Below are 19176 nucleotides of genomic sequence, written 5' to 3'. Positions count from 1 at the left end.
ATTGTCTTACACCAAATGTAGATTTCATGCTAAAATGTCTCTAAGTTTACTAGGCAAATAAGCTTGCTTAAGTTGCTCTAATACTTGAGCCCTCTATTAGCCATTCCAGTTTTTGCAAATGATTGAAGGATAAGAGTCCTGTCATAACTGAGCAGCTAAAGCTCGATGACAGGGTTTGAGCTATTCACCCTGTGCTGCTTCTATAGTGCATGGAGGGAGAGATGCACCTCTGGGGTGTTGGGCTGTTTTAGAAGATAATGGTCATCTTTCTCCATGATGTATAAAAGGAGTTGAGGATGAGTAGTGCAGACAGAAACATCTAACTTCTGGGTGGGTTAGCTAGTGAAAGGAGCTGCCTGGTCTTTCCTTGTATATTAAAGTGTCAGGCACTGGGGAAAAAAACACACGATTGACTGTCCCCTGCATGTATGAAATTTTTTGACTGATTGTTAAAAATTAACATTTTAACTTCTCTTTTCATTTTTGATGTTGCCCTGCTTGGTTTCATATGTAAATATTATATATTGTTGCCAGCTTTCAGTAGTGTATGGTGGCGGAGGCTGTTTTGCCCCTTAGCACCTAGCTCTAATGAGAGGGGAGGGCATCACCCTTCCATGCAGGTCACCTGGGGGAGCACCACGTGTGCTGTCAGTGAGCTGTGCAGCTGTGAGATAGCCATGAAGCGTCTGTCTCAGGGGCTTGTGGTCATGCTGCATAACTAAGTGAACAGACCCTCTTGCAGATTTATCTGTAGTGCTAAAACCTTAATATCTTCAAGTGTAAAAGCATGAATTTCTCCTTAGCTGAAGAACTAGATGTCTTTGAATAAAACCAGCAACATTTATGGCTTTTGTTAGCTGCTGACAGAGCAAGGACTTTTATATAAATTACAAAACAATTGATTTGTCGTGGTATTTTTGAAAGGTGGTGTAGAAAAGATGATACAACTAGGCTCAGTTTTATTAGACATAAGTTACATTACTAATTGTTTAAAGTAATATGGCACAAATTGTTATCTTTATGAGAAAGGTCAATATGTAAAACGTATCTACATACCTTTCTTTTCTTTTTCATATATATACACCTGGGATTCATGAAAAGGAGTTTTCTTGTGGTTGAGGGATCCTTAGGAAGAAAATGATGGTTTTGTAGTAATTGGGACGCAAGGGTTTGATCAAACAGTATCTCCCAAATCTCATTTGCCCTGTATTTAATGCTAAGATACATTGTTCTGACTGATCACTTGAATACCATGAAGTGGGAGCTTTGCAGGGTGTCCATGTTGGGCTGTTTTATTAGCAACTCAGGGCTGTTTTATTAGCAACTCAAGGCTTTTCAGGACAATAGGGTCATTTGGGTGGCTGTTGGTATTTGCTGCTTCTGCATTTCTCGCTCAGCCCCTGCCAGTAAGGTTCAAGTATGACCGTCGTTTCAGAGATTTTTAAAAACAACCAACCCTCCCCACCACCTGGCATGACGGTGCTTTCAGGATTTCTAGTGAGCGAGGACCTAGTTGACTCTGTGTTACGTGTCCTGGGGAGTCGAAGGTCTCTGCCTGTTGTGTTTTCTGAGCTCCCTTCATTCCTCCAGGAGAGCTTTTCCCTGGAAAGCTGAACCAGTGTGGAGAAGTCTGATGCTGTGTCCATACCCAAGTCATCAGTTGCCAGTGCAGTTTGTCTGCTATCTTTCTAAACACTCTGCTCCTTGTCTTTTTGTCTGGTTGTAGTGTTGCGTGTTGTCACGACAGTCTGTTACCTACAAACCGTGCCCAACCCCACGTTAGGGTTGCTGGAACATACTTCTCTTCCCTGGGTGCCTGCACTTTGGTTTCAGTGCCTTGTTGCACTGGTTTTTGCTATATCTGAACAGTGGCTGGTGGTTTTCTTTACTTCATTTATTTGGTGTGTATTGATGGTTTGTTGTGAACAGTAAACATACTGCTTTGTATGTTCTTAGGTATTTTACTGTGTTGTGGGTTTTTTTTTAAAGGCAAATAAGTGTAAGTATGTGGAATGCTCCCTTGAAGTGTTAGGCCAAGATGTTTAAAAAGGTGTTTTAGACTTATCTCTAAATTTTTTGGGGGGAGGGAGGATGTAGGGGTTTTTGGTAGTGTTTTGTGTGTGTGATGTTTTGGTGGTGGTAGTGGTGGTGGCTGTATTTGGGGGGGGGTGTGCATTTGGTTTTTATTAATCCAAAGGCTCTGGAATTTGGGGGTAGTTAGCTGCTTCAGTGTTACACTCTGAATGTAACAGTAGAAATTATTCTAAAGACGTAGGCAAGAGATCAGCATTTTCTGTTAACTTCATAGGAGCTTTTGGGATCAGTTACTGAAATGTCTTGGTATGGATTTTGAGGTCTATTATTAAATACCTGAATTTTTAGTCTGAATTTAAGTGTCAGGAAGATGTTAAAAGTCATATTTCCAGTAATGGAAATCATACTGGAGTGGCACCTGCTCGATCATACTGACCTTGCGTGGTATGATGGACAGGTGGAGGGTAGAGGACTGCACATGCACAGTGCAGAGGAAATTCTACAAATTGTTTCTGCTCACAGAATCTCCGTTGAGCAGGTGAGGACTTGGCCAGCTTGGTCAGATGTTTTACCAGCATCAAAGGGCCTGTTCCAGAGGTTTGCATGACTTTCTACTGTGTATTTGTTTCTATGCCAAAAAGAAGGCATCATGGATTATCTAACTGGAACAAAGCAGATATATTTTAAGTATGAAATTCAAGTAAACTGACAAACACAAGTGTAGTCTTGAGATCACTCAGGTCAGGATGCTGCTTTCAGAGAAGAGATGACCTATGCTCTTGCCAGCTTGTCACCTCCCCTTGTGCTGTAATACTTTTTTGATGGTGTTTAGTGCATTGTTCTACATGGGACATACTTGTGGTCTGGAGGGACTTTATTAAAGAAGCATTAAAATAAGAGTAGTGACATACAAGCTGCATATGTGTGGCTTTAAGTTGGTGTTAGAAACACCGTGGATGTGATGGTTTACATTAACTCAAGAAAAACCTACAAGTGATGGACCGTCCTGTGTGGGGCCTTTCCACGTACTTAGATGTGTCCTGTGACGTTCTTCTGCCCCAGCTGCGGTGCTGCTGATGGACGTGGAGGGGTCTCGTTCCCCTTCGCCTGGCTTCCTCTCTGTCATCCTCAAGGCTGTGCTAGCTTATAAATGCTGCCTTGCAGAGCAAGAGGGAAGGGACGTGTGCCACCAGGCCAAGAGTGTGCCTTGCTGTATGGCAAGTCAAACATGTCTATACTGGGAGATGACAAAGAGACAGTCATGGAAAGCAGAGGCTGAAAGATGCCTTGACACACGACCGGAGTCAGCTCCTGCACTCGCATCCAGCCAACTCTGCGAACACCTCTGATGTCTGTCTGACCTAGTGTTACACTCCTCATGTGATAATTACCCTACAGCATTCAGAGTTGGTTTTTGTTTCATTGTCACGGTTATTAGGCACTTCTGTGTGTCCTGTGACCGTCTCATTATGTTGCTGTCTGCTCCTTGTCCGTCTATCTTGCACTGTAAGGAACTGTTGGTTACTGTCCCCTCTAAAAACTACTCACCTATTTGAAGGTTGTGGCACTCCCTTTCCAGACTAAACAAATACAGCTACTCCCACTCTCCTTAGAGTATCTGTTTCCCATACGTTTTATTCTGGAGTTTCTGCAATATAACTACAGTCTTTCCTAAATCAGTCTTTCCCTTTTGTTTGCTAATTATCATGGTTCTCGAGGTTTGAAACAGTAACAAAGACGCAACTTGAGAGTGGAAGAATCAAAACCCTGGTGTGGCTGTACAGATAGGTGAATGACTTAATTTGACTCATAGGTGACAGTTTGAGATCAGGTATGTAAACAAATCAAAGAGCCGTTGCAGAATTTAATTCTGACAAAGAGCCATTGCAGAATTTAATTCTGACAAAGCTGCAGCATGGAGCGAGCTCTTGGAGTTGCTGCTCTTGTCCAGCTGTATAGACTCTCCCGTGTCTTCTGGGTAAGAGACTTGGAGCTTGTAGCCCGTGGCTCGTCCTGCTAGAGCAGGTGAAAGGCTGCAGGTGGCTTTTGCAGCCTTGGTACTGTTTTGGGGGGGTTTAAGAAGGAGGATGGTCTTTCTTCTGGCCCTGAACTTTGTGTCTAGCTCCAAACATCCTTTGTCCCTCTGCTTTGCACACTCCTGCTTGTTTTTAAGTAGGTCCTCTCAACCAGTTCCTGGTTTCTAACCAGGGCCAGCAAGAAATGCCTTTGAATTTGGCTGTAGGTCTGGAAACACTTAAACAAAAGCCCAAAGAGCCCTGAAGAACCAGGCCTGAGCTGAGCTACTTCAGTCGGATGCTGTTTTCACCACTGTCAGTGCAGTAGACTAGACCTTAACATGGCACCTGAGCTGAAGCCACACTGCTTACAGTGAATGAATTACAGTCACTTTGCTGTCTCTGTGCTTTGCCTAGTGTTACAAATGCTTTCCAGAATGGCAGGAAATCCAGAAGAAACATTTAGATTTTTTTCCCCTTTTTTTTTGAGCTCTATGTTCGCTGTTGTCAGTCTATGAAAATTACTGACTTGTGGCTTGTTTTAAAATATTCAACCCAAAGCCCAGTGAAGTAGTGGAAGCGTTGACCTTGACCTTAATACATACCAACTTCAGCCTCGCTATGTAATAGCTGAGGTCATTTGCAGTGCTGTGCCACTTAGCCCAAGCATCAGAGGGATTAGCAGTTCCTTTACACCGATGTGGCAGTGAATCTTACTGTGACACTAACAGATTTGTAGTTGAAAGCTTTGGAAATTGGTCTTGTTGGTGCTTTTAATTTTCTCTTTTTCAGCCAGTTTTGTCAGCAGCTCTAATCCATGCACAACCTGGCAGTCAGCACTTACTATTGCAGAAATTAAACATTTTCCATGTGTGATTTGTTACTTGCTTTTGTGACAAGCAGAAATCTTAATCTGAGGTAGCAGCATGCTGTTTGGTCCCAGCATATTTGTTTGTAACTGGTCCAATTTATCTGATTCAGGTGCACTGTGGCCAGGTATGAAACCTGAAAGTGGTTTAATTCAGACTCCATCTACAAGTCAGCACAGTGTTCTTACCTGCACTACAGGGTTAACCACAAGCCAGCCCAGCCCAGCACATTATTCTTATTCCATTGAAGGTAACTTGGCATGGTTTTTATCTGCATCTCTCTCCACCTAATTGAGTCCAGATACCACAAATAGAGAGGCTTGCACGTTTGTTCTTGGTTTGTGCATGCTTCTTTATGCTTTGTCTCTTTTCTCTTTGTGCGTGTGTTTGTGTTTGGTTTTGTATTTGCTACATACCTCTGTATGCACCAGGCTGGCTTGTTGGTGCCATGCTGATGGACTTAACAGGGTGAAGAGCAAATGGGAAGGGGAGAGGAGACTAAATGTTGTATTCTTGCATGCCTTTACTGGGAATGCTCTTGCAGCTCAAGCTCTTTGTTGGTGGTCTTTAGCTTAATGTCAGGAAATACGCTGACTGACATTGGATTTTTTTTTTTTTTTTTTTTAATTCTGGAGGTAGATGGCTCATATATTACACACACACACCCCCCCACACACACACCCCAGCTTGGTAGATCTGCTAGAAAGTGAATTTCTCAGTATAGAACTAGCCTACAAATCTTCCAATTACTGGAAGTACCACATCTAAGAAGCCAGGTGCTGAATTTCACCAGCTTCCAAAGCAATTATTTGGAGTAAATGTGCCAGTTAGCTGAATAATGGAATATTGCTGTGTATGGCAAATATGTGCAAATTTTTTACTAGGCAGGATTTTTGCCATTTATGTTTGCGTGGTGAATTGTGAAAATTTGTCTCTTTCTCTCTAGTTTTTAAAAAGCATTTCAGGAATTCTTAATCTATTTCTTGTGTGATATTTTCATAGAGTAATTCAGGGATTTCAGGAGACCTTTAGTTCAGCCTCCTGCTCAAAGAAGAGCTGACACTGAATTCAGAACTAGGTTGCTCAGGGCTTTATCTAGTTGGGTCTCAGAAACCTCTGAGGATGGAGATCTTGCCAAATCCAGTGCCTGGCTGCCATCATGATGAACCTTTTTTTCTTTTGTCACTCAGAGCATCCCCTCTTCCACATTGTGACCATTTCTCTTCTTCTCCTGCTGTGCACCTGCAAAAAGAGCCTGGCTCTGTCTTCTTGATAACGTCCATGCAGGTACCAGCCGGCTTCTGTCAGGGCCCCCAAAGCCATCTCTTCTCCAGGCTGGACAGTCCCACTCCTCCCAGCTGCCCCTCGCAGGGCACATGCTCCAGCTCCCTGACTGTTTTGGTGGCTCTTTGCCAGACTCGCTGAGTTTTATGAAGATGTTTCGTGTGCTTGAGGTCCCAAAATGAATGCCGTATCCAGATGTGGTCTAATGAGTGCCAGGTAAAGGGGAATAATTCTTAAAATGAGCAATAAGTGGGTTTTAGCATATCTTTCACTGATAGGAAGGCCATGCGGTGTGTCATGGTACTTGCTCAGCTTGTGTCATTGTGACAGTAAATGGCCCAGCGTAACGTTTATCCTTAATTTACTTTTCACATTCATAACATGAGCAATACAACACTGGAAATACTGCCTTCCTTCAAACATAACTCTCCTCCAGGTACTCCCACCAGCAGAATGAATTATAATGTTTTATAGCACCAGCTTTAATTGCCAAGGGTCAGAAATGGTTCTGTATAACATGACCCCTGGCAGGTTTGCCAGTGATGTACCACAGCGAGCATGTGAATCCCTGGGGATCGGTGAGGTGACGGAGCCGCCGTCAGGCCTCGCTCCGCAGAAGGATTTTAAAACATTTGATCCACGCTGCTGTGAGAACGTGTGATTTGAGGAGAGTTTCCCTTCAGGCTGCTCTTTGAAAGTGTGAAAAAGTCACCTGAATTGTGTAAATGCTATCACTTTTCTGAAAAACTTCTTGCAAACTGGCAGGAAACTCTTCCTTTTTTGGATTTTCTATGTTTCCTTTTCATCAAGTTAGCAAGCAGCCCGCTGAGGGATCAGCTCAGTACTTGGGCTGGTGCACAGGAGGTGGTGGAGCAGGAGCTGGAAGGATGGGCAAAGTTGCTTTATTAGTAACCTCTTGAAAATCTGTCTGTTCTCTCCAATCAAAATAGTAGGGTGATACACAGTTGTATGATGCTGCTGTCCCACCAGAGGTGTATTTCAGTGCGTGGATATGGTTTAGTCTGCAGATGCTGGACTGAAGTATTGTGATGTTTGAACCCTGGTAAATGGTCAGATGCATTTAGTGACTAAGAATTTTACTTTTCGTACTCACCTGAGCTATGGCCATGGTGGTGTGTTGCAGAGGCTCTTGGAAGCACTGGGAGCAACGTGGGAGGAATGGCTGCTTCTTGCCTCACCTCTTCCTTCCCTGTGAGAGCAAAGCAGCCAAGTGAAACGTAAAATGCATTAATTGCAATTTCCCTTCCCAGCACATGAAGCAGGTTGAAACATCTTTGAAAATGACTGAAGCAAAACTGAATGGGATGAATAAGGCAGGGGAGGTAGGGATATAAGGTCTGAGGTTGAGGTCTGGAAGTGAGGGAGAAAGAGGAGAAGAGAAAAAGAGTCACGACAGCTTCAAGGCAGTACTTGTGTTTGCTGGTCTTTTAAACCTGAGACCATGAAGTGGTTCCTTTTGGCACATCCATGCCAAACATTTTTGCATGTTTTTGGCCCATTCACAGGTAAACGGAACTGACCCACGGTGCAGAAAGAATTGGTTAATCTATGTAGTGGGAGCTGTTTGTGAAGATCTGATGTGTAACACTGTATAGATAAAGGGTAATTAAAAAATAAAAGTTGGAAGGAGACCAGAGTTAAGATAAACAATGAAGTTCATATGAGGGAATCTGTGTTTTTACGAGAATCTCAGCACTTGGAATCTTTTTTCTATGATTTCTTAACTTCTGTTATCTATGTCAGTGGAGAAGCAGCTTCTTCAGAGCACTACAGATGAGAATCGCTTTCTGTTTGCGCTCCGTGATAATCTTGAGAGAGGTGGTAGAATGATCTGTCTTCTAGATAGTTCATCTCCTCTGGCTTCATGGCAGGTTTGTTCCGTGTTAGCGAGGATCTCTTCTGGAGAGCTGCTCTTCGCAGTGCCCTAGGAAGTGACATTTTCTTGAGGTAATAACAGCCTTCATCGTTTCCGTAACACGTATAGTTGGAAAGAGTTTTATTTGGAAACTAACCCCTGTTCTCTAGCAGTTGCTTGTGAGGAGTATCTGTGACAGGTACCTTACTCTCACAGCTGTGCTTCTAGTAGCTGCATAGCTACTGTAGGTACTTGAGTATCTTCATTACCATTATTGCTGTTCAGTGCAGCCTTTTTTCCTTTTTCTAAATGTCTCCCCGCAAAATTCTCTCCCCATCTTTTTTTGAACACTGCTGCTCCTATCTGTGAGGGGATTCCCAGGGGCTAATTACTTACCTTCATTTCTGCTTCCGCAGAGATGCCACCCTTCACATTTCTCACCTCTTGTAAATACTGTGTATTTCTGCACCTCTTTTAAGATATATTTCTTTTGTTTTTAATCTTTTTTGAGGCATATTTTGGATCCATTCCTCTTTCCAGGAGCTGTTCACCAGGTAGTATATGTGCTTGCCATAACACAACATACACCGATTAAGAGTTCATGGTGGGGTCTGTTTCTCTGGGGTAGAAAGACTGAAGCCTTCAGAAGCTTGAGTTCTTCAGTCTTGGGGTGAATTCTGCAGGGGTGTTATTTACAGAAAGTGAGGGCTTTTCTCAGAGTGATGGTAAAGTAGTTGATACTGTGGATTTCTGCAAGTCTTTTCATAAGCATCTAAAAGTGATTTTTGGGGGTTTTTGTGTGCAGAGAAAGAAGGTTTAGCAAAAGAAAATATTTTTTGGTGGCACCTGGTTTAGCACATCCTGATTTTGTTCATGCTGATTTCATTATTTGTTTTCACTAATCCTTGAGGGTCCCAAAACCCCGTGTGGAGTAATGTTTAATGGAGTGGTGTTGTGGCTGTAAAACCACAAAATCTGCTAAATGACTGGTGTTCCCAGAAGGTACTCTAGCAGCCTCTTCTGTGTTTTGGAAGAACTGAATGCAGTGACATGAAGGCTATTAAACATCTTAAAATTCATACTAACAACTACATGTCTCTAATAATTTGTCTTACAAGCTGTTGACAAATTATTTCAGAAAGTCTCATCCAAAAACCAGTTGTAGTCTCACAGGGATATGGGGAGATACGTTCACTTTCTCCAGTAGGAAGCACCCTTTTTATACTATCTGAAATATTTTAGTATTTCCTTAATTTTTTTGATCTAATTAGACTAAATATGCTAAGTCCAATGCAGAGAGAATTTTTTATTAGAACTGATTTAAACACATTTATATCCATTTTATTGATTTATTCTGATTAATTTTCAACTGCTAGTAACTGAACATTGGAATGTAATTGTTGTCTTCTCAAAACTTTTAGTAAAGATGTGAAACCATTTTAATTATACTCCAGTTGCTTAGCAGGCATGGAGGGAAAAGGTTTCTGAAACATTTGAAAGTACTGTTTTTAAAGATATGCTAGGTCTCCTTCCCTGTAAGCCCAGCTGAAATGTAACTGGTTTCAAAATACACCCCAACTCTTTTTTGGCTGTTACAAGCAGAGTGCCTCTGGAAGCACAAAGACTTGCACATAAGGCTAGTAAGTACTTATTTCGCAACTTGGATTGTTCCTGTGTCTTGTGCTTTTCTAGAAGCATTTAATGCAGTAATTCTTAATTTTACAGCATCAACTACCAATGCCAGTCCAGTCTCTACATCCTCAACTGTTGTCAATATTTCCACATCAGCAGTAGCCAGCATCTCACAGGTAAAACTTCTTCCTTGTTCTATTTATGTGCAGCATCTCCTTCACCTTTGTTTAACATGTTACTCAAAACTTAACAAAGGAAGGCCAAATATTTGCATCACTGCAAATGGAGCACAATGGGTACTAGCATTATAGGGCTCAGTATGTAACTCAGAGTCAGCAAAATTACTCTTGCTGTCTCTTTGACCATGACGCTTTTCCCTTTGGCCTTCGCCACAAACTCACTTCATCTGTTCAAAGCTGTTTCCTTATCTGCAGATTGTGTGGTGAATCTTAAACAGGGTACTGAGATCTCTGCAAGAGAGACAGTAGAGAAGAAACAATAGAACTATTTTGAGAACCAAACCTACAGGGAGGATTATAGGTGGATGTTTTTTGAATGCCTTTGTTCTTCCTCAGCAAGAAAAGGAAAATAGGTTGTACACAAACAAAACAAACAAAAAAACCCAGTGAAGTAGGAGATGCATTCTGATGGTGCTAGACTAAAACAAAGTCAGAAAGCCCTGCAAGTGGCACAGAGCCCTTCCCCCTGACTGTGACCTGCTCTGGGTAGTACATAGCACCGTCAGCGGTTAACTGCCATTCTGAATATTTAGATATACAAAGGAACCCTTCAATGTCACAACTTTGCAGAAAGAGAATATAGGAAGTGTGGAAAATGCAATGGATGCACAAAAATCCTTGTATGCTTATGCTGTTGCTTTTTAAGGTTCTTTCGTTAACATAAACTTGCTTGGAGTTGTAAGGGGAAAAAAATACTTTCTTTCAGTAGTGCAGACCAAGGTACCTGGTTCACAAATCCAGGTTGCTCTTTGAGGGAATCGGGAGTGCACAGTGTGCCTGAAGAGTGTGACGTGACTTTTGGGGTGGCTGCTTTCTTTACTATCAGTAGCAGAAATTTAAATCCTCAAGCACAGCTTCAGGTGCTCAGTGATCTCCTCCTAAATGAGTAAATAGTCTTCATAAATGGATACCTTTCATCACAGCATGCAAAATAATTGCTTGCTGAAGTCAGGACATGAGTAAAGGCAGTTTATCCTGTAGCTGTGGCCAGGATTGCAGCCTCAGCCAGTGCCAAGACCACTTTCTGTCGCTGTCAGTACATCTGGTATCAGAAGGCAAAACGCAAGACAAAACCACAAATTCCAGAACACAGACAGTGTTGACTGATGCCGTGGCATCCACTCGATACTCCCCTGTTACTGTCACATCATGCATAATTAACTAATTTTTGAAGAAACTGGAGGCAGAGGAGTGGCCCTGTGATTGCTGGCCTCCTGTCTGCAGAACCTGCCTGTGCGGGGGCCGTTGGGAAGTCAGATCTCTCAACCCTTTTTTGGGATGTCTTACATATGCAGAAAGAAATAGCATAAAGTCAGACTGTGCTCTAGCTGGGATTTCTCTTTGACAGGCATATTCTAGCGTAAAAGTCATCTTAATATAGAGTGTTTTCTGAAAGAAGTGTCCTATCATAACCGATCCTTTCTTCTAACAGGAATATCCTACGTACACGATCCTTGGCCAAAGTCAGTACCAGACGTGTTACCCGAGTTCTGGCTTTGGAGTTGTAACACCAGCAGACAGCAACACGGAGAGTACTGCATTAGCAACAACTACGTATCCAACCGAAAAACCAAACGCCATGGTGGCTACGCGGCCGGTGCAGAGACATTCCTCCGGTAATGGTTGGATCTTTAACAGGGTGGCTGCAAAATGCCTGTGATAAACAGTACAGTGTGCAGACAGGGGGAAAACTTTTTTCCAAAAGGTAATTGCAGCACCTTTGCGTGCTGGCCTGGACAGGACATTTGCCTTCCATTGTCAGACTGGTCTCACTGGTGTGCAGAGTATTATGGTGGGCCAGCCAAACTTACGTATTGGAAGTCTTATACTGCTGAGATTCAGGAGACACCTACCACATGCTCTGAATGCCGTAGGGAGAGGGAATTCCAGGGGTGACTTGAAGAGTTGCCAACAGCAGCTCCTTGGGGATCATTGATTCTGTCATGTGTCAGGGCTGGGTGTTCACTTGGGCTACAGGGCAGTTGATGATGGCCAGTCTCAATAGCTCATGCTAGCTCTTTCCCTCCCGCAGCCAGGTATTCAGATTACCTGACAGCCACGACATAGCTGCCAGTCCCAGTTATGGGAGTCCTCTGGGACTGCTCATGCATTTTCAAGAGCTGTAGTTCAGCTGTCACCTCTCGATGAGTTGGTCTCTGATGTTCCCAGAAGTACATATTTTCCTTTCTTCTGCTTCATCATGTAGACCATTTTTGAAATGACAGCTGTTCTGCTGTGCTTTGTATGTAGCATTAAGTTACCTGGCACTTGTCAGGGGGAGAAGATTTTAGCTGGTAAGAGATGTAGGAAGTGGATTGAAAAGGTTCAGTTGACTATTCTAGAGAAATCACATCTTTTGCTGGCCTTTTCCACTAATGCTGTGTCATGTACCAACCGTGTGGTGTTGACTAAAATTTCCTCACCAAAAACAGTTTCCTGAGCTTAACAAGGACAAGAGCAAAGACTTAGTGCTTCTTCTTGTGTCTTACGCAAAGAGTTATGAGATTCTTCCTGTGTTGTCAAACAGTTTTAAATTGAAATCTGCTGCCTGTTGCAGATTGGTAGGCTGGAAAAAAAATACAGATTCCATTCATTTTTGTTGGTGCCCTCGGTCTGGCCAGGATGGAGCTAACTTTCTTCATAGCAGCTCGGCTGGTGCTGTGTTTTGGATTTGTGGCTAAAGCAGTGTTGATAACACACCAGTGTTTTGACTACTGCTGAACAATGCCTGTACAGTGTCAAGGCTTTCTCCCCTCCACACACCCCCCAGCAAGCAGGCTTGGGGTGGACAAGAACCTGGAAGGTGACACAGCTGGGACATCTGACCTGAGCTGACCAAAGGGATATCCCATACCATATAATGTCATGTTCAGCAATAAAAACTGAAGTAGAGGAAGAAGGGGGGGGGGTTAGCTTCAAGGTGGCTCTTGCTTGGAGATTGGCTGGGCATCAGCCTGCTTGTGGGAGGTGGTGAGTGACTGCCTTTGCAGCACTTTGCCTTCTCCATCTTCCCCAAGTCCATCAGTACCTGAGCTCTGCCAAGTCCTCAAACTCATTCAAGCAACCTGAAAGCGGGGATGGGTGGCTGCCAGTGAGCAAAGCATACAAATTGATAGTCTTGAACTCAGTGAAGTTCCACCTTTACCTTATGGGATGCTACAGACAGGGGATGACACATACCACGCTGTGATGTTGTAAATCAAGAAGCATGGTGCTTCAAGCACTTTCCCTCTTTCAGGAAGCAGTTGCCCTCTAGTTGGGGTGAGCAGCAGCAGATTTACCCATGAGAATTCATTCCTATTTGATGTTGAAATCCTAAGGAATTGACCTGTTATTTCAAGGCACTGGCCAGGGAATGGCCCGGTTCTTAATGTTTTCAGTGCCATTTTCTTAGCTCAGGAATTCTCCGAGTTCACCATTTTGCATGAATTTTCATAGGAATTGCAATGTCTCGTCCTCAAAACCCAGACTGAATTCAAGCTCTTTCAAGTCCCCTGTGCTCTCTGCCTTCCCGCTACAGTTCTGGTCCTATTTCGGAACTAGGTAGGCAGACATCTGGGATGTTAACTCTTCTGCCTGAACTGTTAATAAAGGATTCAGAGAGTATCTCCCATCATGGTTGTAATATTCTGCACATCAAAGCATTGATTTTTTTTTAATATTTTTTGTGGTGGTGCTTTACTCTTTCCCTGGGAGGGGTGTTCTTACCAGTAGCAGAATAGGCTCCATAATGTATCCCTGTCAGTCATGGCCATGGTGCTTGGCCAAGTCTGTGTCTCCGGGGCCGAGATCATCCCTGTTATTCTTTACTAATCCTTGGATAGGCCAATGGAGCTGTAGTCTAAGTATGTCTGTTTTACAGTTAGCACACTGTGGATTTGTGTGTGATTAACACACTCCAGATAACTCTGTGCACTGACTATTGTTTAACTGTTAGTCAAAGGCTTACAGTGGCACAGGAGTGAGTAGTGTATGCGGAGGTGGAAACAGCATGTGTTGTATAGTGTTGCTTGACACAAAAGGCATTTGACTAGTCCAGGAAGTCTGGGAGGGAGAGGCATCGTGAAATACTTTCCTTTCTGGGAGGGAGAGGCATCGTGAAATACTTTCCTTTGTACACTTATTCCAGACTAAGGGTTTCTGGTGATCTCTCAAGAAGTATTAAAAGAAACAATTGAGTAATAAAGCAGTTCCAGGGTAGTGAGACATCTGAGGGGTTACAGGCCTTAGGATGGAAGGTGCTCTGTCTTTGGCTTTGTAGTTGCGGTAGCTCAGTCCTGGTGGACTGAATTGAGGAGACAGAGCTGTTTTGAAATGATGGGACAAAGAAATCATGTTTTATGTTCTAATAAGGGTTCAACTACTACTGTATCAATAAAGCAAGATAACATCTTACCTTTTGCAAAGGAGGTTTGTGGCCAAATGCTATAAGCTTTATGTTGGTGTTCGTTTTGAGACATGAGAGGGGTGAGAGCTGTGTGATTTCATTCTTCTAGGAGATGCATCCACAAGTCCTTCATTATCAAGAGCAACAGCGAGTAAAGAGTTAGATGAGCAGGCAAGAAAAAATATCCCTGGGAAGAACAGGGGGAAGAGGAAAGCAGATACCTCCTCCTCACAGGACAGTGAACTGGAGGTAAGTAGTAATCTTGTTTTCTACAGGTAGCATTGCAGAATAGTGTGGTGGTGTAGTCCACCTAGTGTGTAGTCCTCCTCTCTTTCTTTTGTCCTATCTCCATGGGAATGGAAGGGGATCATTAGAGTCATAGAATCGTTTGGGTTGAAATGGATCATCTAGTCCAACCCCCCTGCTGTGGGCAGGGACATCTTCAACAGATCAGGTTGCTCAGAGCCCCGTCCAACTTGACCTTGAATGTTTCCAGGGATGGGGCATCCACCACCTCTCTGGGCAACCTGTGCTAGTGTTTCACCACCCTCATCGTAAAAAATTTCTTCCTTACATCTAGTCTGAATCTACCGTCTTTTAGTTTAAAACCATTCCCCCTTGTCCTATTGCTACAGGGCCTACTAAAAAGTCTGTCTCCATCTTTCTTATAAGCCCCCTTTAAGTATCGAAAGGCCGCAATAAGGTCTCCCCGGAGCCTTCTCTTCTCCAGGCTGAACAACCCCAACTCTCTCAGCCTTTCCTCACAGGAGAAGTGTTCCATCCCTCTGATCGTTTTTGTGGCCCTCCTCTGGACCAGCTCCAAGAGATCCATGTCTTTCCTGTACTGAGAGATAATTTGGGAAATTCCCATGACCCATGTTATCTGAGAACTGGCCCAAATGAGTTCTTCAGTGGTCCTTGACAAGCATCACTTAAACGTGTCTTGGAATCATAGTGGTGTCAATGGAGGAGACATCTGGGTGTCTGTAATACAGCCTCCTGCTCAGAGAAGGGCTGTCTCCAGCACTAGAACCATGTCTCACTCTAGCTGAGTCTTGAGAACCTCCAAGGTTAGGGATCCTATACCTGTCTAATGATCTGTACCACGTCCACCTGGGGAAGAAGGTTGTCTATCTCCAACTGGAATCTCCCAAGCTGCAACTTTCCCCTTCTTTTTCCATGGCAATTTTCTGCCTGCCACTACTGAGAAGAATTAGCCTCCATCATATTTGCAGTTCCTTTTCAATTAGTTGTGGTCTGCTACTAGATCACCCTCAGTCTCCTCTTTGTCAAGATAAACCATCACATCTCCCTCAGCCTCTCCTTTAGGCTGCTGACCATCTTGACAGCCTTTTGCCTGCTGCTCTCTAGTTTCCTCACATACCCCTGGAACTGGGGATGCAATCTGGGGTTACTTTCCCAGTGCCAAGTAAGGTGAGACAGCACTTTCCTTCTGTCAGCTAGGCACACTTAGTATTCTCCAGCAGGCAGTTCATCTTATCCACAGGGAGAGAGCGCTGCTGGCTCATAACTGCACCTGGTGTCCACTGTACCCTCCAGCTCCTTCCAGCCTGGACCAATACGAGGGGTTATTCTACCCCACATGCAGAATCTGCAGTTACTGAACTTCTTCTAGTTCCTGTTGGCCCAGTTCTCAAGTTTATCAAAGTCCTTCTGTACTGAAACTCTGCTATTCCTCGTGGCAGCCAATCCCCCTTGTTTATCATAACAAAGGTGTCTCTGATAAACACCAAGGTCATTTACCTGGTGCTTTCCAGATCACAGACAGTAAACTTCTACCCTAGTAGGGCTCTAAAGTTCATTAGCACTCTACGTTTTTGCTTTTATAACTGTAAAAGCAAGAGAAGCTTTTGAAATACTTTGACCAGGAGAGCCTTACTCTGAGCATCTAGTTGCAGTGTAGTGGTATATAAACTTCACCGCACTAAACTGAAAGAGTTTAATTGATAATGTGTCCAGCCTGTAAGATGAATACTGTTGTTCATACCTGTTAAAAGCATACTGCAACTAGCCACAAAATTAACGCTAAAACTTGCTCCTTTATTGTAGCTCAGTGCTTGGAATATCTCAACTCTAACCTGCTTTTATTCTCTACACAGCGAGTGTTTCTCTGGGACCTGGATGAGACCATCATAATCTTCCATTCACTTCTCACAGGGTCTTATGCTCAAAAATATGGCAAGGTAATGTTGTCTTTTCTGTGGAAGAAAAACTATATATGTTATGCAGAAGTAAATGTTAATCTTTGGAAAAGGAATAGAAAATAATATTTTGTTTTAAATATATAAGGTAATACTTTTAACTTGTTGGCAGTTTGAGGCAGGGAAAGAACACTAAATTTGGCTTTATACAGAGCTAGGATATGGACACCACAAACATTTCCCTTCTAATAATACAAGTCTTAAAATGTCAAACTGTTTTTACCATAATTGGGAATTATTGAGGTCATAGCACATAGTGAAAAGAAGTACTTTTTCTCCTTCAAAATATATTGAAGATTTTTGAATGTTTTGTTTGTGTTGCTTCTAAAAGTGCATCAGTCCCTGCTATGCAGTACTGAAGTGTTTTGTTAAATTTTGGGTCGCTGTATTACCAGAATGTGGATTTTTTTTTTTATTGAGTTGTTTAAAATACTAGGGAAATTGTAGTTCACACCATTGAATGCAGGTGGAATTACATCAGGCTTGATATACAGTGGAAACTCTGTGCAATGTAACTGATTAAATATTTATCACAATTTACTTCTGCCTGTAACCACAGTGAATTTACATTTTCTCTTCTTGTTTTGCCAGGATCCAACTCTAGTGATTGGCTCAGGTCTGTCAATGGAGGAGATGATTTTTGAAGTAGCTGATACTCACTTGTTTTTCAATGACTTGGAGGTACATGGCAAATGTTTTTGAAAGGCAAAGCTCCACGTTACCTAGTTAGAATTACACTGCACCGTTTGTGAGGGCTATTGTGCTTTAGAGCTATGTAATGCTGAAACATAGCAGTCTGCCAAAACTGAAGTGGTTCTAAGCACAACCAAATCAAAGAGGTGTACTCTTTTATCTGAGACAGGCATTCTGCAAACTTCCAGTGTCATGAGCTCTCTTAGCTCTCTCATGGGTTTCTGCTTGAACCTGTATAAAGAGAGTGATGTCTGCTTTGTCTTATATTTTCATTATGGACTGGTAAGCACTTTGCTTTCACTGATCCTGTTTTGAAATGGAGACCAGAGATGTGGGGGAAAAAGGTGACCTTGAGAATGGCAGTTCTCAGGGGCTTTGACTAAGCCAAGGGCAGAATACAACTTGTGCATCTCAGCCAGTATCTCAGTAGGTTACATTGGCTGTGTAACAGCTATGAAGGATACGCTTCCGTAGACAAGCATGCTGTACACCTGGAGGTCCCACAGCACCCTCCATTTTTCTTTCCTGCAAGCTATCTCTGCTGCTCTCCCGTTCCCATCCTGCCTCAAGGACTTCTGATCAGCTCCCATCCTCTTTCATGCACAGTATTCTTTGCCAAATTAAATAAATCTTGCTGTTCTGCACCACTTCCACAGAAGTTGAATATAAATCTTTGCTTTAATCATGGCAATGCCCTCTGCTGTGCTATGGTATATTATCAGATTGTAATGGACACAGTAACGCGATCTATACAGGAAGGTGTGAAGTTATGCCAGAATCTGGAATTAAATGGTTGGAAATAGCAAATTTTCTGACTCATGTCATCTTTGATATGAGTCCACGAATATGGACTCATGAAACTAATTTGCAGAATTTATGGGACTAGTTTAAAGCTTAGGAAGGCTGAATATGAACAGTGAACACTAATTGTAGGTGCACCACTGATATACATCGTGGGAAAACAAGATGTTTTTGTTGATGCAAATAGAAACTTAAATGAAGTTTCCATTTGTGGCTGTGACTACTTGCAACTGTGAACTTCGCAAAGGTGGTAATGACAGTTACCTCCCTGCCCCAGAAAAAAACCTCAAAACACAACACCAAATACAGTCTCTTGTGCTGGAAAGGTAGTCACTGATATGTTAACTATGTGATCAACAACAACACTTATAGCTGTAGGTGTTGGTTAGTAGCAGCAGTGGGAAATTCTTGAAATGTGGAAAATTCACTTCTTGTCCTAAGGTGTTTGCAGTTTATCTCTGGGTTAAATCAGCTGTGCTAAGCACCAGAGTCTTGGCAGTGCCACCATGCTGATGTTTCACTCCAGGGTTCATGCTGTGGCTCTCCGGTAACGGAATTGACCGTTGTGTTGATGAAATGGAATATCAATACTTGACCAGATAATGCGGTCTTGGGGTATTTTTGGGTTTGTTTGGTTTGTTCTTGTGAAATGGCAAAAGGGTTTCAACTGACAAGTGAGCTTTGAGTCCAACCCATTTAGTGATGTCGAAGTTCCTTTTTTGCAGACAACTCGAAATGTCATAGAAACATGCTTTTTTCAGACACTTCTGGTACTTCAAATCACAGTCTTGGCAAGGACCTGTAGGTGCCAAGAAGTAAAACCTAGTACTGGAAGACAAAGCTAATGGAAGCTGTGTATAGGTTTGTGGAGGCAGTATGGCATGGCTTACTGCTGTTGGGAAATCTGAGGGTTTTGTTTTATATCACACTTTCTTTAATCTGCAAATTTCAGTATATTTCTGGATTACAACAGTGTGACTTTATTTTTATTTTTTTCTTAAACAGGAGTGTGACCAGGTACACATAGAAGATGTGGCATCTGATGACAATGGCCAAGATTTAAGGTGGTGTACTGATGAATGTATGAAATGTATAGCTGATGTAATCTGTTTTTTGTGGGGACT

The 19176-nt window shown here is 42.8% G+C and overlaps 1 protein-coding gene across 4 annotated transcripts in view; it reads left to right on the top strand.

Annotated features, from left to right (window-relative positions):
• EYA3 (EYA transcriptional coactivator and phosphatase 3) overlaps positions 1-19176 on the top strand; it is a 76443-nt gene that overhangs the window by 49136 nt on the left and 8131 nt on the right. For 3 of the 4 annotated variants that reach the window (XR_012996946.1, XM_076357620.1, XM_076357619.1), the window contains exons 7-13: positions 5031-5168; positions 9804-9886; positions 11382-11565; positions 14446-14585; positions 16457-16540; positions 17150-17239; positions 19058-19116. Coding sequence is in view for 3 of the 4 variants with exons in the window: in XM_076357620.1 (XP_076213735.1) it covers positions 5031-5168; positions 9804-9886; positions 11382-11565; positions 14446-14585; positions 16457-16540; positions 17150-17239; positions 19058-19116 (778 nt within the window). In the remaining variant the exon portion in view is untranslated. The remainder of the gene's footprint in view (positions 1-5030; positions 5169-9803; positions 9887-11381; positions 11566-14445; positions 14586-16456; positions 16541-17149; positions 17240-19057; positions 19117-19176) is intronic. The other variant, XM_076357621.1, reaches the window with a different exon arrangement.

This window comes from Aptenodytes patagonicus, chromosome 21 (genome assembly GCF_965638725.1).
Source record: "Aptenodytes patagonicus chromosome 21, bAptPat1.pri.cur, whole genome shotgun sequence".
NCBI classification, from domain to species: Eukaryota; Metazoa; Chordata; class Aves; order Sphenisciformes; family Spheniscidae; genus Aptenodytes; species Aptenodytes patagonicus.
Note: the sequence above shows the minus strand (reverse complement) of the source record. Positions and strands in the feature narration are given on the sequence as shown.